Source organism: Heliangelus exortis, chromosome 3 (genome assembly GCF_036169615.1).
Source record: "Heliangelus exortis chromosome 3, bHelExo1.hap1, whole genome shotgun sequence".
NCBI lineage: Eukaryota > Metazoa > Chordata > Aves > Apodiformes > Trochilidae > Heliangelus > Heliangelus exortis.
This window is the reverse complement of record NC_092424.1, coordinates 88,171,592-88,186,586: the sequence shown is the minus strand read 5'-3', so window position 1 is coordinate 88,186,586 and position 14,995 is coordinate 88,171,592. Positions and strand designations below refer to the sequence as shown.

Below are 14,995 nucleotides of genomic sequence, written 5' to 3'. Positions count from 1 at the left end.
TCTTGAAAATTCTGAGGTATTTTTGTCTTTTCATTCCAGTTGTCTAAAACTCACATTATTTTTCTTTCACCATCTCAGAATCACCCAATTATTTTTCTTCTGTAAACAATTCATATGAATGGCATTGCATTTGGACAATAAAAAGCAGTTTTTCATACTGACCATGTAGCACCTCTTTCACTGTAATATTCACTCATTTATGTATTTTTCAGTATTTTTGCTGGCTTATGCTTTTGTTTACTGATAATGGGTTAAAATGACTGACATTTCATAGAAGAACTGGTTATCCTTACTGGTTACTTCTGGTGTGTTTTACTGTGTATTACATGTTATTCTAGCAGATGAACTAAGATACAGTATATAAAGATCATAGAACCACAGAATGGCTAGGGTCAGAGAGAGTCAGAGATCACCTAGTTACAAATCCACATGCCATGGGCAAGGACACCTCCCACTAGACCACAAGGCCCCCATCTAACCTGGCCTTGAACACTTGCAGGGAGGGGGCAGCCACAACCCTCTGGGCAACCTGTTCCAGTGTCTCACGATCCTCACAGGAAAGACTTTTTTCCTAATGTCTAATCTAAATCTCCCTTCTTCGAGTTTTAAACCATTGCCCCTTATCCTCTCATTACAAACCTGTGTAAGAAGCCCTACCCCAGCTTTCCTGTAGACACCCTTCAGGTATTGGAAGGTTGCTATACAGTCACCTTGGAGCCTCCTCTTCTCTAGGTGTAACACCCCCAACTTCCTCAGCCTGTCTTCCTAGGGGAGGTGCTCCAGCCCTCTGATCATTTTTGTGGCTCTCCCCAGGACACACTCAAGAAGCTCTATGTCGTTCTTACTACTCCACACACTACTCCAGGTGGGGTCTCACAAGAGCACAGTAGTGGAGGAGAATCAGCTCCCTTGACCAGCTGGCTACACTTTTTTTGATGCAGCTCAGGACACCGTTGGCTTTCTGGGCTGCAAGAGCACAGTGACAGCTTCTGGTCTACCATCACTACCAGGTCCTTCTGCTCAGGGATGCCCTCAATCCTTTCTCTTCCCAACCTGTATTCATGCATGGGATTGCCTCGACCCAGGTGCAGAACCTGGTCTTGTTGAACTTCATGCAGCTTTCTTGAGCCCATTCATTTGCATGAACGTTTCAAGGTCCCGTGGATGGCATCTCTTCCCCCCAGCCTGTTGACTTCACCAGTTTCATGTTATGGAAAAGTGTAGAATCAAAGCTTTAATAAAATATTTTTAATTTAAATTAACTCTTGGAAATAAAAGAGATTTAGTCCATTACATGAAGAATTCTACTGTTCATTAACTTCTGTACTGCTCAGAGATACTTAACAAAATGTATGAAATGTACCTATGGAGAATAAGAAAAGGAGGTCAAGAGAATAAGAAAAGCAGGGAAAGGTTGTTTCTGTGAAGTTCAAATTAAATACTGAAGAAGCACAAAACTGTATAGGACATTTCAAAATTTATGTGATTACTTCTGTAGAATTACTGCTACTGTGTGAAGGAAATGGACTAATTAACTTGTGCAGAACTAGCTCCTAATAGAAGTATCTGACTTTGAACTGCTGTTGTTTGAACAGTCAGCTGGAAGGACAAATACAGGAGAGACATCAATAGAATTAATGATGGTGGCAAAGTGGCTTCACAGAGATGAAACTGTATTGCTCAGGTAGTCTATGGGGAGGAAACAGTAGGAGAGACTCAAGATTTTTGAAAAGGAAAATGACAATAATCTATTTTATATGTTGAGCATAAGTATAAAAGTTGCATCTGAGAGCAGCAGATTTTGCAGTGCCAATTTTCATTGCTTCTAGTAATGTTAGTAGAGCTGTTATAAATATTCATAACAATTCTATCACTCCAACCAACTGCTTTAACATATAGTATGCCAAAAATATTAAATGTTTGGGTTTTTTTCCTTACAGCTTTTTATACTCAGAAAACAAAAGTTGATTGATACAGTGCAGAGGACTTTAAAAAAGCCCTAGAGGTTGTTTTGTTTTCCTTTGGTTTTGGTTTTTTTGTTTGTTTGTTTTAAATTGATCTGTGAAATAAGGTAATGTTTTCTCTCATCTGTAGTTGATCTTCAGTCTGGATTTGTTATCTAGAAGGTATTTTTCCTCTCATGCAGTAAGTAAAAATGGCTTCTCTAAGCATTCTCTAAGTCTGAGGCCTTTCCAGGGCTCCAAGATCTAAGCAGTGTGACTGATGTAGCTCAGTTCTGGAGATTATTGCTAATTCTGCACACAGATGCTTTACTTCTAGGTTATAAATTCAGCCAGACTTCTGGGGATAAAGTATTATGAAAGAGTGTTAGAACTGAGAGCGGCTCTTCAGAGAAGAACTTAACAAGTGGCAAAGGGGAGCAGTGGCAGCAGAATTTGCACAGGGGTTGTTCAGGCTGATGTAGGATTTACTGCAGGCCTGTGGGGCTTGGAACTTCTTGACACTCTTCTGAGAAGAAGTAGATTGATTCCGAGCCTGACAGCTGGCTGGGAGGTCTGGCTATGCACCCACAAGGGCAAACCTCATCTGGTTAGGACTGAAACTTGGGCCTTTGTCTGCCTGATTGCAATTTCTGCACAATTTCTGTTGAATGAATACCACATACTGGCTTTCTGACATTGAGAAAAAAACATAGGTAGAAGTGAGATTCCCGGCTCTTTCCTTCACAAAGGAACATATTGCCTATGGTAAAGGCAGTTCTTTCTATTCTTATTCTTTTTCTGCTTTACCAGAGAGCAATGATTATTCATGTGAATTCACATTTTTACTTTATCAGGCATATACACTGTTGGTTTATACTTTGTTATTGAAATATCTTAATTTCACGATCAAATTCAAAATATAACAATGATGGCATTGATATATGGCTGTGAGGAAAAGGATCACAAGAAATTAACATGAACAGTCATAGATCTACCTGCAAGGCAAGATTTTAGATGCCAGACTTCCCTACTTTATTAATTTTCTTTCCTTTTTCAGTGGATCATGTTATTTAATATACACTATCAAATACATGTCCATTCAAGACAGAAAAAAATTGCACGACTAAGGAAAGGTATCCAGGCTGGTATTGCCATTAAGTGTTTTCTGGTTTTCTTCTGTTTTATACATACAAGTTCTTATTAATCAGTATACCCCAGACATATGTAAACATCTGATGTTTACAGAATATATTCTGCAAATTACTTACAGCAGTTAAAAGCATGACTTCTTTTTGCTTAGCTTTACTCCCCCTTAACAGCGCAACCTAGTTCCACTGCCCAGCATGAACAGCATCCAGAAATCAGCAGCAACTCCTGCTGCTCTCTTGGAAGGCAACAGGATGCCCATTGAGAATGATTCCAACATAAAAATTCACATTTAAGTGTCAGTACAGCTTCTCAAAGAAAATGTAAGTATTTGCTTTGAATGACCAACAGTGGCTGTAATTGTAAAGCCCATAATGACAGCACCGATTACTCCTTCTTTAACGCTGCTCTGATGTATATTTGCTTGCCAACACATCCCTGCTATCTGAGCAACGTGTGTGATTTGCTTAGTCCTTGTCTCAAGTGCAGTGCATGCAAATAGCAACAGACCTTACAATGGCATTGCTTTCACTTCATCTTTCAGCTTTTGAGCCTATATAACACAATTCCTTTGGTAGCTGTAAGTACGTAATGTTGCATGGTTTGGTCAGGATGACAGAAGAAAGGCATATTGACAAAATAGGCTTGGAGAAACTATGCAAACCATGTAAGTTGAAAGATAGTTGCTCATAAAATAGTAAGAAGCTGTTAGGCAAAAAAACCGCACAACCAAACATCTATGAAGGAGCAATTTTATACCCTGCAAGAAGTGGAATGTGTTTTTAATCTGTATGCTCTTCCACAAGACATGTGGGAGAGTAGATGTAGAACTGTGTGTGTAACTGTTCCAAATGTCCTGCTTGCAACTGCTGCAGGGTTGCATCTTCTTTTCCATCAATGCACTTCTGTAGATAGTTAAAACTGGCTTATGAATTCTGTAAATTCTATTCAATTCAGTTCTTTAAAATAAAGAACAAAATCTCCTCTCTCTAGAAAGAAAAGACAGCTGGTATGCCAAAAACTTTAGTCTCCAGATCTTTTACTTTCCCAATGTTACAGTTTCAAAACTGCTAATCTTCCAAAATTTGACAAATGACAGTTTTGACAGTTCTGTTTTCCTCATAATTTACACTAAATTATCTGAATAGTTTTATATGCTGGTTTTTTTTTTTTTTGACTTTCATACTAATGATTTTGGAAAAAAAATTAGAAAAACAAACAAACAAACCTCAGAGGTCCTTATGCAGGAATAATCCTTTTGCCTTGATCTAAGCCTCTTGCTGTGGACCCCCACAAGTCTATGGGACCGGATGGGATCCACCCAAGAGTGATGAGGGAGCTGGCAGAAGAGCTCGCCAAGCCTCTCTCTATCATCTACCAACAGTCCTGGCTCACTGGGGACATCCCAGATGATTGGAAGTTGGCGAATGTCACGCCAATCCACAAAAAGGGCCGGAAGGAGGACCCGGGAAACTACAGGCCCGTCAGCCTGACCTCAGTGCCTGGCAGGGTTATGGAGCAGATCATCCTCAGTGCAATCACACAGCACCTGCAGGATGGGCCAGGGATCAGACCCAGCCAGCACGGGTTTAGGAAGGGCAGGTCCTGCCTGACCAACCTGATCTCCTTTTATGATCAGGTGACCCGTCTGATGGATGAGGGGAAGGCGGTGGATGTGGTCTACCTGGACTTCAGCAAAGCCTTTGACACCGTCCCCCACAGCATTCTCCTGAAAAAGCTGTCAGCCCACAGCTTGGACAGGAGCACCCTGTGCTGGGTTAGGAACTGGCTGGAGGGCCGGGCCCAGAGGGTGGTGGTGAACGGGGCTGCATCCAGTTGGCGGCCGGTCACCAGTGGTGTCCCCCAGGGATCAGTGTTGGGCCCAGTTCTGTTTAATATCTTTATCGATGACTTAGACGAAGGGATTGAGTCCATCATCAGCAAGTTCGCAGATGACACCAAGCTGGGGGGAAGTGTAGACCAACTCGAAGGCAGGAGGGCTCTGCAGAGGGACCTGGACAGACTGGAGAGCTGGGCCGATTCCAACGGGATGAGGTTCAACAAGGCCAAGTGCCGGGTCCTGCACTTTGGCCACAACAACCCCATGCAGCGCTACAGGCTGGGGACAGAGTGGCTGGAGAGCAGCCAGGCAGAAAGGGACCTGGGAGTCTGCATTAACAAGAAACTGAACATGAGCCAGCAGTGTGCCCAGGTGGCCAAGAAGGCCAATGGCATCCTGGCCTGTATCAGAAACAGCGTCACCAGCAGGTCCAGGGAGGTGATTCTTCCCCTGTACTCAGCGCTGGTGAGGCCACACCTCAAGTACTGTGTCCAGTTCTGGGCCCCTCAGTTTAAGAAGGATGTAGAGGTCCTGGAACAGGTCCAAAGGAGGGCAACCAGGCTGGTGAAGGGACTTGAGCATAGGCCCTATGGGGAGAGGCTGAGAGAGCTGGGGCTGTTCAGCCTGAAGAAGAGGAGGCTCAGGGGAGACCTCATTGCTGTCTACAACTACCTGAAAGGAGGCTGTAGCGAGGTGGGAGCTGGACTCTTTTCACAGATGACCTCCAACAAGACAAGAGGACACAGTCTTAAGTTGTGCCAGGGGAGGTTTAGATTAGATATTAGAAAGAATTTCTTCACGGAGAGGGTGATTAGGCTATGGAATGGACTGCCCGGTGAGGTGGTAGATTCTCCGTCCCTGGAGACATTTAAAAAAAGACTGGATGTGGCACTCAGTGCCATGGTCTAGCAACTGCTCCGGTGGGTCAAGGGTTGGACTAGATGATCTCTGAGGTCCCTTCCAACCCAGCTAATTCTATGATTCTGTGATTCTATGATTCTATGAAAGAGATAAAGTCAATAGACTCCTGATACCCCCTTGGGACCTAGAGGAAGGCTTTATAATCCCAAGGTGATTCCTTGTTTGCATTCTGTTTTTACTGCAGAGTTCCCTTTTGCTAGAGTCATCACTGGAGCCAGTCTAGTTCACTGAGAGAACTCAACCTAAACCACTAGATGGGTAGCATGAGACAGCAGCATTATTACCATGAAAGAAACAACAGGTCTTTCTTCCCCATCAGAGGTCCTTTGGAAACTGTACATTTTTTCCCCATCTACACATAAAGATAAGGATAACAGATAACTATAGCCATAAATTCCTTTAGACACTCAGATTAAAAGCACTAAGGAAATACTATCAACTGCCAGCTATGAACACTGACTTTTGTTTTATAAAATTCATTTAACAAAAACAGAAGCTAAGAGAAAATAAAGAGTTGAGAATAGCAATGTCTATTGAATTGTGTCAGTGTGTGCAAATTTTTTTAAAAAAAGTTTTTAAGAAGCAGGTTATATTGTCAAAATAATGTAAATGACCAGTGTAATTGAACAAAATTGTACTAGAATTTACAGTTGGTTCACGCTTTAGTAATTGAAACTATGGCAAAAGTCAAACTGGTTTTAATTTAACTTTTTCCTTAAAACATTGGGTCCTGTGTTCTAATACTGAGTAGAAGGAGGTGTTCAGAATAAAGTTGCCAAATCATCATTCTATTAATTAAAAATTTTCCTATTTGAAAGATATCAAAGAAAAATAAGCTATATTTTCTTCACAAGTTTGTCAGTGATTATATAGATTTTTAAAAGCTATTCCATCATTAAAGCTGAAAACAAGGAGACATTCAATAGCAGTCTTGTCTTGAAATAATTGACAAATCAGCAGAATTTTACATAGCAGTATTTTTTAAAAGAGGCAGATCTATAATGTTCAAACACTATCTGTCACCTCTTATAATGTGTTCAAATGATATCCATATTTTTTACACTGAAGTACGGCTACAATTTTATTTCTGTATTTTAGAAAATAATTAACAAAATAAACGTCATCTCTTTGGCTTTCTACAGAGTCCAGACAAAGTTCTTGGTTTTGGGGGGTTTTTTTGTTTGGGTTTTTTTCCTTTGATTTTGTTTGTTTCTTTGGTTTTGGTTTTTTTGTTTTTTTGGTTTTTTGTGTGTGTGTGTGTGTGTGTTTTTGTCTGTTTGTTTTGTTTTGTTTTTTGTGTTTGTTTTTATGTTCTGACTATCTGTGGCAACACTGGGAAATGTGATCCTTTTCTCAATCTATTATCAGTAGAACGGGTCTGCCCTCTTGACTGCAGTCCCCCAAAAGTTTTCCAACTACAGTCTTCTCTGGGAATTTTGGGGTTTGGATCCCTCAGTAGTAGATCCCATGAAATACGATTCCTGGTGAAGTTATCCACTAGGACAGGACAGATGTGACCTGGCCTTACTGATCTGATGGAAAACTGCTACTATACTGCATTAAACTATATTTTATTAGCTAAAAATTAAAAAAAAAAATGTTCCCAGTATAATCAATAGTATATAGAAGAAGCAGCTGCACAAAGCTATGCACAATACTGTTAGCACTTCCTTGCTAATGTGGCTTCAACATTTTGTGATACTTGGAGTTAAATATTCTAAATACAAGTGTTCCTTTGTTTTTCTTCTGAGGAAAACTAATAGCTCATGGACTGGCTTAGCTTTGTGAAACTGTACATACATTTCAGAATACAGTTTAAAGTGTTGTTTTTCCATAAAACTTGTTAGTAGGGTTTTCTGCTTTTTCAGCCTTGTTAAAACAATTTAGATGATAGAACTGCCTGTGATGTATTCTTCATTGGTAGATGCAGAAGTATGACTGCTTACAAATGCTTCTTTATACAGGTGTCTATTTCTGACTACAGGGATTCCCTTTCCATCTGTATCAATAGTGTGATGTCAAATGTAATAACCACTTTGAGCTTAAAGTTGTCTTCTTTGTCACTGACTATCAGTAAACAGCCACTATGTTATATCTCACAATCTTCTACCTAAGCATTTTGCATTAGTCTCTTTTAGAAAACATTTTTTCTATGTAATGTAGCCTGATCACCTTTGCTTGTTATTAACTGTACTGAAATTTTCTGTGGACACGTGTATTTCAACAGAAAGAATTTTGTATTTTCTACTATTTCAAAGCAGTATGAATCACTAGTCCAAAACCAACTTGCCATGAAATAAAACAGTCAAAGAGGACAATAATTCCCAATTTATAATTTTACTCTTTGACTACTCAATCAGTTTTTAGTTAATTTAATATGGTTTAAAAACAAGTTTAAATAAATTTTTTAATGAGATTCACTAATCTTCAAGCCTATAAGAACTGGAGCACAATTACTTATATAATTTTTATTTTTTAAAAAAATCCTCTGAATTTCTCTTCCTTGATACAGTGCAAAAAATGGTCTCAGTAGAAAAGTAATTAAAAAATCCATATTACCCATGTGAATTCTCCATGTGTTATTGATTTAAATAAATAACTAACACACAAATGTATGTTCCTCTTGTCTCTTAGAGTAATGAATGTATTTGGAGTTTGGCTTGTCTGAATAAGTACTGAATAAGTTTAATATATATCAAATTACTTACAGTGAATCCTCCAATTATATTAAGACACAATCCTTCATTCAGACAGTTGATGCTGAGCAGTCTGCAGTAGTCAATTACTTCCTCACAGTTCTTTCCAGTGAATCCTGGCGTGCAACTGCAAATACACCAGTGTATTTTAGAGGACTTCCATTTAAAAGTTAATTGTATTTAATTATGTTCCATAATTCTATTAAATAATGTTCTTGTGGTTAAAAAACAGACTTCGTATCTTATTAAAAATAAACAGAGCATGGTTTCAAGCAATTAAAAATCAGTTGCATGATTCTAGATATTTTTTATTCTCAATAATTTTTTTCATTGATAAAAGCATTTTCATACCAATACTTCATATAACCTTCCAGGAAAAAAAAAAATCAACTGAGGTAATATTTAATAAGAAGGTAAAAATAAGGCTTTGGAAATCTATCAGAAAGTATGAATCAATTAAATAATTTAGAAATTAAAATTATAAATATGGTGATATATTAGGTTGAAAGTAGTTAGCATCAATCATTATTAGTGATTAACAAAGAGCAGTCAATAATGATTTGCTTAGGTATATAAGCCATAACATAAGGAACCTCTAGAGAGAACAATGCATTCATGGCTGTTCTTGTGTTTGCTTAAGTGTAATATGTTACTTTCTTTAAAGATAAAAATGAGCACACAGTTTTTTGACACTCTCAGTTCAATGTGATGTCAAAGAAAATAACTCTTCTGTGGTGTAAGAAACTGCAGGCATTTCTTCTGGTTCATGTCATCACATTTACTAGTAGGAGAAAATGTTTTACGTATCTAATCCTCTAGTGTTTAACAAAGCGCTCTTTACGTAAAAAATTATGGCACAACTGGATAGTAAACAGGTCTTATTAAAAATCAATAATGGAACAGCATAGAGTATTTAAATATTTATATCTTGCTCAAAATGTGCAAAAATTAAAATCCAGACTGCTAATATTCTATTGCGTTTTGATAGGCACATAGTCCCTACCAAATATGCTTGATATGTTCTTATAGATACTTTTAGCATGTTCCCTTGCCTAAAGGCTAATCCTCTTACTATAGAAAGAAAATGCTTAAATTGAAGAGAAAAGAAATGGCCAACTGGCTGAAAATTTGTGCTGTAAAGAAACCTAAAAGTGTGAGATCAGAAGTTTCTTTACCTATTTCTGAGAGGTAATCAGAAATTAGAAGCTGGAAATCATTAAGATGAATCAGAATTATTTCTTTTTCTTTGTTCTTGCTCCTAATAGGTAAAATTCAGTCATGTTGCTTATTTTTCCCCATTTTAAAAAATAACACCTTCCCTGATTTCAGAATGCATGCAACCTCCAATAGTTATGTAGCATATAAAAGTTCAACAGGAAGTGTCTGCGTTAACTGTATTTTTAAAATCAGTTAATGATGTCTAACCAGTGGGTATAACCATGCCTCTGAGGACTGCACAGGGAATATCCAGAAGATTGGGTCACTCCTTGGCCTTTGGTGGCAGAAACATCCAGAGAGCATCCACAGACCACATTTAGAACCATTTATGCAGAGGCAGGTGGACAAAGGAAAACACACTCACAACAGTTACATTCTTTAAGGCTAGCATAGACTTATTCACAGGTTATCAAGAAAGTTGATAGTAAAATTCCAGAAATGACACTGGCAGAACGAATGTTCTTAAAACACCATTTCATGTTTTTTGTGACTTTTTATTGTCCTAGAGAACAAAGATAATAGAAGAAGATACAAAGTAAACAATCACAATTTATTGTGATGGATATCCTTGTTCACTGCCTATTTGAATTCACCTTAAATTTTGACATTTAAGAAAAAAAGCTACTATTAGATTCCTAGCACAAAGGTAGATATGATACAAAGACTGAAAGAATAGAATGAGGCTACAAGATAGTCATACATCACAACTGAAGTGAAGAAAATTATATTGAGTCTGTTTGGTTATATGTTTAGAATGTAAGACAACTGCTTTCCTAAAGAATAAAGGATAAGCAGATAGAAGCTGAGATGGTGATGGATGTTAGGAGAATGCAGTTTGGGCATAATGTGAAGCAGAAAAAATAGGGGAAACCAAACCAAACCAAAAAGGATTTAAATATTAATTCAGCTATTATTTTAATCTGTATACACATGTAAGCTAAACACCGCGTAAAATTTTAGGTAGCAGTATTACACTGAATGAAAAACATGCAGTTTTCTATGGAGTAACTAAACATAGTCATAACCTACAGTATTTGACAATGATTACCACAAATTAAACAAAACCTCCACTTAAAACTTTGAATGTGCAGCTCCCATCTCCCTGAATGAAGCAAAGCTGTTGATGGCACACTTCTTTTGGGTAAAATGAATTAAAGGCTGACTCACAGCCAGAAAGTTTCCATGTCTGTGACTTAAAAACTTGAAATTGTTAAAGCACTGTTCCTATATTCTGTGTTGTATGTCATTAAGTTAATGCAAGACAAATTTACAAAAATTAAATCCTCAATTTTTGAATCCTAAAAACAATAAGAACTTCTGATCCTTGACCCTCACTAAAACTTAGCACCTCTTCTACATTTGAGCACTATGACTTTGGCAAGATTGCAGCTCTCACAACCATAGTACTACATCTGGTCTTGTGAAAAGTGTGTGCTTCATGCTCCCTCACAAATTTTCTTTCACCCAAATGTCTTCTTCCACATGTACAAGCAAAAATATGCACAGTGTTCACATTTATAAGTATTTAGGATTAAATGGTAGAAAACTGCTTTTATTTTCAGTATAATAATGGAAATATATCAACGTTAAACCACCGTGACTTTCCATAGCTATTTTTATCAAGCAGTTTCCGAGGCAAAACAGAGCTCAAGCTACAGAACACATGACTAGTGGTTTGTGATATTGTAGACTGTTAATTTGCTTTGCACACATGGCCAAAATGTGGTTTTGGCTTTTTTTTCTGAGAGGCTTGATGTTAATTGTTCATTTTATTATTAAATGTAAGCTTTACGCATCATATCATACTAACGCTTGTATCACAATGCCATGTAAAAGACTGGCTATATAATAGTAAATTATTAATAGCTTATATTTTGGTTTAAAATATTGGAAAATAAATGATAACATCATCGTTCTGCGCTATACATAACTATTTGGGAACATCAAACTTTGTGCATGTGTTTGTGTATGTAAGCTTCTGTGTATTTAGGTGTACGTATGAATAAAATTGTCCGGGTTTTTTTTTTTTAATTTGTGAAAACAGGAAAAAAATTCTATTTATTTTTTAATTTCCAGACTTCTCAGCCAAATCTCTTCTCATGGACTGTAACTATGTTCTATACTTCTGTGATGTATTTGCAGTTTCTAAGCTCATTCATAATACGTTTGCAGTTTGTTGTGTACAGTTTTCAATTTTCTGCTTTTGTGAATATCCTGAAATTTGAAAGATGTTTACTGTACTTCAGACAGCCAGATAAAAGCCAAGTAAATGTGGTGTAAGAAAATAGCTAAAAAGACATTTAAAATGGAATTAAATTATATACCTACCAGGTCACTTCTGTTATTCTTATATAGGTAATTTATAGCATGGTGTTTCTGAATTAACTACTTTTTAATATGCTGTTTGAAGAATCAATCTAATACCTACTAATACATGTCTGTGAATCAGAAATCAACACAATCATCTTATCCTTTCAGAAACATAGCATAAACACCATACATCCTGAATGGAGTGGTACCTATAGTCTGACTGTCTCACTTGTCATTAATGTGTCAGGATTTATGTATTTCATCTTATTGAATTAAGGATGAAAATATGTATAACTCCTTAAAAGTTTTAAATTTTTTCTAGCACTTCAGGATTTTTCAAGAAGAAAAACACAGTAGGGAATCAAAATTAAATTAAAAATTGTTAAAAGAAAAGGTCATAGCTTTCTGTACACTCAGACTGATGATGATTTTTTATTTCTGCATTCAGTAGGATATCAAGTGACCCAACAAAGTAGTGAAATAAATTAATTTCTAATCTTACCGACAGTTATAGTTCTGCTGTTGAGCTACACAAGTTGCATTATTTAAGCAAGGCAGCAATTCACATGGATTCAGTATTCTCTCACAGAATTTGCCAGTGAATATTGGCAGGCAGACACATGCCACATCCTATAGAAAAGAAGGACATGAGAAACAATTATTTGTTGTAACCAAGGCAATACAGAAATTATTGTTTACTTCCATTACGAAGAGACACTAACTAGGACAGGGTCTCATTTTATTACACAGTTTATAAAGACAGCAAAAAGCTGTGCTAGCCACAAATAGGTTACAAACATAATTTAGGACAAGTGGCATAGAACTTCCAGCACAGATTATTCCAGAAATGTGTTTGCTAGCTGGACGTATACCAGCTCTGAATTTGGCTGGCTTGGTGATTTCCTAACTGGATCAAGTAGGAGATATATAATTTATGTTTTTTTATAATTTCTGAATTTGTTCCAATGTAGTATTCACATCAATCAAAAAGTAACAGTGCACAAAATAACTCAGATACCAAACACTATTCACTAGCTAGAACAGGGAAGAAAAATAATTGTATCCTTTTTCCCCTTTGAAATGAAACACAGAAACTATACATCTCTATGATGATGAAAGATATCTGCCAGTTAATGCAATCTGTAATTTATACACTAAGAACAGTAAGTTATTTTACAAAACAAAATATTTATTACTGCTGACACACCCTTATTTTTCTGTATTACATCATTTATAGGCCTTTTCACGTCCAAGAAGAAAAATAAATAGGGGCTTATTCCCACAGTAAAATTGAAAGTGTTCAGGTGTTTCTTCAGAATCTACCTTAAAGACATGAACAGGGAATTTTATATTAGCTACTGTTGAGAGTTTTCTGTGTGTGAAACTACTGCATTGGTCTATAGAAATGATTGTACCAAACAGTATGTGCTAGTTTATGTACCAGACAAAATATTTAGACAGATTGCATACGTACTTAGAAATCTATCAATTTGGCAATTTACATGCCTCTTTTTTTTCTCTCTCCAAGTGAGTATGTATCACTGGTATACCATAACTAAGATTTTTAACTCTTTCATTTTTCTCAGTCTGTATAATCACTTCTATTTGCAATAGTCACACTAATTAAATAATATTGACAATGTGGTTTGAAATAATACCAGAAATGACACTTATCAGATGTGTTATTTGTGAATCGGCATAAATGTAATTATTTCTACAAAAAGAAAAGAGAAAGAAGAAAATTAAAAATTAAAATGGATACTAAAGGAAAAGCAACAACAGGAAACAACACCAGGTAACAGAGATGACTGATATATTTTATACTAGGGTTTTTATTTTGAGAGAGAGAGAAGAAAATGAAAAAAACATCAGTAGTTTCTTAAGTGACCTTCAAATATTAGAAATACTACACATTCAGACAATTTTCTCTTTCTTGAGGAAGTATTCCAAGCTAATTAAAAAAAGTTAGAAATAAATGTTTTGGCACTTTTATGGAAGAGATCCTCCTGGAAGCTATGCCAAAGCAGGGAGGTGATCAGAAAGAGTCAACATGGATTCACAAAGGGAAAATCATTCCTGGCTAGTCTGGTGGCTTTCTTTGATGGAAAGACAGTGTTAACGGACAACGGAATAGCAACGATGCCATCTGCCTTGACTTCTGTAAAGTCTCTGGCATTGCCCCACACAACATCATTGATGTGAAATTGGAGATACATGGGTTTGATGGATGAAGTATTAGATGGTTAAGGAATTGACTGGATTGTCATGTCCAAAGGGTTGCAATCAACAGCTCCAACTGGAGATCAGTAATAACTGATAACACTCAGGAGGCTGTACTGGGATGAATACTGTACAATATCTTTATTAATTATATAGATAGTGGGATTGAATGAATACTCAGCAAGTTTGAGAATGATAAGATGTGTGGTGCAGTCGATTCACTAAAAGGAAGCGATGTCATCCAGAGAGACCTTAACAGGTTTGACCCAGGTGAATCTCATGGAATTCAACAAAACCAAGTGCAAGGTCCTGCACATGGCTCAGGACAGTTACCAGTATCAGGATAGACCAGGTGATGAATAGATTATGAACAATACTGTTGAGAAGGATTTGGTAATACTGGTGTATGAAAAATTGGACAAGAGATGGCAATGTGCTCAGAAAGTCAACTGAATCCTGGGTTGCACAAAAAGAAGTGTGACCAGCAGGTCAAGAGAGATGATTCTCCCATTTTACTCTGCTCTCCTAGGGACCTACTTGGAGAACTGTGTCCAAGTCTGGGAACCCAGCACAAGAAAGGTATGAACATGTTAAACCTAATCTAGAAAAGTGCCAAGAAAATGGCTATAGAAAAAGACTGAGAGAATTGGGGTTGTTCAGCCCAGAGAAGTGAAGGCTCTGGGGAGACCTTGTTGTCGCCT

At 37.1% G+C, this 14,995-nt stretch overlaps 1 protein-coding gene across 3 annotated transcripts in view; it reads right to left on the bottom strand.

Moving 5' to 3' along the window:
- The window catches only part of EYS (eyes shut homolog), a 724,585-nt gene that overhangs the window by 668,063 nt on the left and 41,527 nt on the right, over positions 1-14,995 (bottom strand). For all 3 annotated transcript variants that reach the window (XR_011725383.1, XM_071741624.1, XM_071741625.1), the window contains exons 4-5: positions 12,577-12,704; positions 8,559-8,673 (exon numbers count right to left, since the gene is read on the bottom strand). Coding sequence is in view for 2 of the 3 variants with exons in the window: in XM_071741624.1 (XP_071597725.1) it covers positions 8,559-8,673; positions 12,577-12,704 (243 nt within the window). In the remaining variant the exon portion in view is untranslated. The remainder of the gene's footprint in view (positions 1-8,558; positions 8,674-12,576; positions 12,705-14,995) is intronic.